The 1,720-nt window shown below is 41.8% G+C and overlaps 1 protein-coding gene across 1 annotated transcript in view; it reads left to right on the top strand.

The window, feature by feature from the left end:
• The window catches only part of LOC103151537 (sodium-coupled neutral amino acid transporter 2-like), an 8,265-nt gene that overhangs the window by 4,566 nt on the left and 1,979 nt on the right, over positions 1–1,720 (top strand). Inside the window, 5 exon segments of the mRNA XM_016681538.1 lie at positions 72–130; positions 245–385; positions 479–558; positions 671–825; positions 1,431–1,465. Of these exon segments, the coding sequence (XP_016537024.1) occupies positions 72–130; positions 245–385; positions 479–558; positions 671–825; positions 1,431–1,465 (470 nt within the window).

The following is a 1,720-nucleotide window of genomic DNA, read 5'->3' on the forward strand; positions in this document are numbered from 1 at the left end:
GTGTGTGTGTGTGTGTGTGTGTGTCACAAAATGTTGCTCCTTATAAATGACTTTCTTTCCATCTTCCTTAGGTTACCTTGGTTACACCAGTGGTCTCTCTTTGCTCTTCATGGTGTTTTTTCTGATTGTGGTGAGAACTTCAGAACTTGGATAGAATCAACCATTTCATTCATAACCCTAGTTGTTTAGCTTGTAAAATATTTTTAAAAAGACCAAAAATATATTTCTCTTTATGTTCCTGCAGGTGATCATAAAGAAGTTCCAGATCCCATGCCCTCTGCCTCTTCCTGACACTGGAAATGAAACCATGTTCAGCAGCACCCCCGACAACGCCACTACAGATGATGACACTTGCAAACCTAAATACTTTGTCTTTAACTCACAGGTAAATAAATCTCTCACAGATTAAACAGGTTTGAATATTTTCAATAACACTCATAGAATAACTTCTAATCTTTGTATTTTTCCATCTCTCCAGACTGCCTATGCTATACCCATCCTCACTTTTGCCTTTGTGTGCCATCCTACTATCCTACCCATGTATGATGAGCTCAAAGAGTAAGTGCTGCTGCATGGATTTAACTCAAACTTTCTATAAGGTTTAAACTAAACCAATGTTATATTTCTTTAAAGTTTGGTCTGGTGTCTAAAACTCTCCTTCCCTGAACAGCCCCTCACGCCGAAAGATGCAGAATGTGGCCAACGTTTCCTTCCTGGCCATGTTCATCATGTACCTGCTGGCCGCCCTCTTTGGATACCTCACCTTCAACAGTAAGATATACAATAAGATTTACAAACAACATATTACATTGTTTCATTACACCAGTTATGATAAAATTATGGAGAGAGTTTATGTGGTTTTATTTTTGTTGACCTCTGGAAAAACAATAGAGCTATTACATAAAAACCATATCCTAATATTTTGCTAAATAACAAATGGTCAAATACAACACAGACACGATGAGCATAAAACAGGACATACATAAAAAGCTGTTCTGAAAAGGTGTGTTCCGAGATATGACTTGAATGTGGATAAGTGTTTGGGGAGGGAGGGAGCAGCTATGGAGAAGGCTGAGTCCATGCAGGTCTGGTGCTTGGTTCTGAGTGGCATCAGAGGAGCGAGGAGTGTGGCAGTGGAGCAGCTTCATGACGTAGCATGGGGCTTGGTTAGCCAGCAGCAGAGTCTTGTATCAATTACTTTCCATGATGAACCATAAAGTACGCTGGTACGGTAGTCAAGCCTGGAGGTGAGTAATTAAGTCACAGATGAGAATTTGATCAGCTGAGAAGGGGAGTGACGGGTGGAGATGAGCGATAACTTTTGGATGACAGGAGGCAATTCTTACAATGTGGTTGATGTGTTTATACTACAGAGAGGTTACTGTTGAAGATGACTCCAAGGCTGCAGATGTAAGTGAAGTGAAACAAAGTGGTGTTGTCAGTGGTGAAACTGAAGTTGATGGCAGTTTCCGTAAGGGATCTGGGACAGATGACGATGATGTCTGGCTTGTCACAGTTGAGTTTGAGAAAGTTTGAGTGCATCAATGACAGCAGGACAGTGTGCAGTAACCCCTCATCGGCATAGCAGTGTAAGTGGAACCAAGGAGAATCATGTACAGGATGAAGAGCAGAGGGCCAAGGGCCAAGCACCAAGCCCTGGGGAATGCCTTGTGATTGAAGATAGGTAGAGAAGGTGGTGCAGTTGTTGCTTCTGATGAAG

Source organism: Poecilia formosa, unplaced genomic scaffold (genome assembly GCF_000485575.1).
Source record: "Poecilia formosa unplaced genomic scaffold, Poecilia_formosa-5.1.2 Scaffold284, whole genome shotgun sequence".
NCBI lineage: Eukaryota > Metazoa > Chordata > Actinopteri > Cyprinodontiformes > Poeciliidae > Poecilia > Poecilia formosa.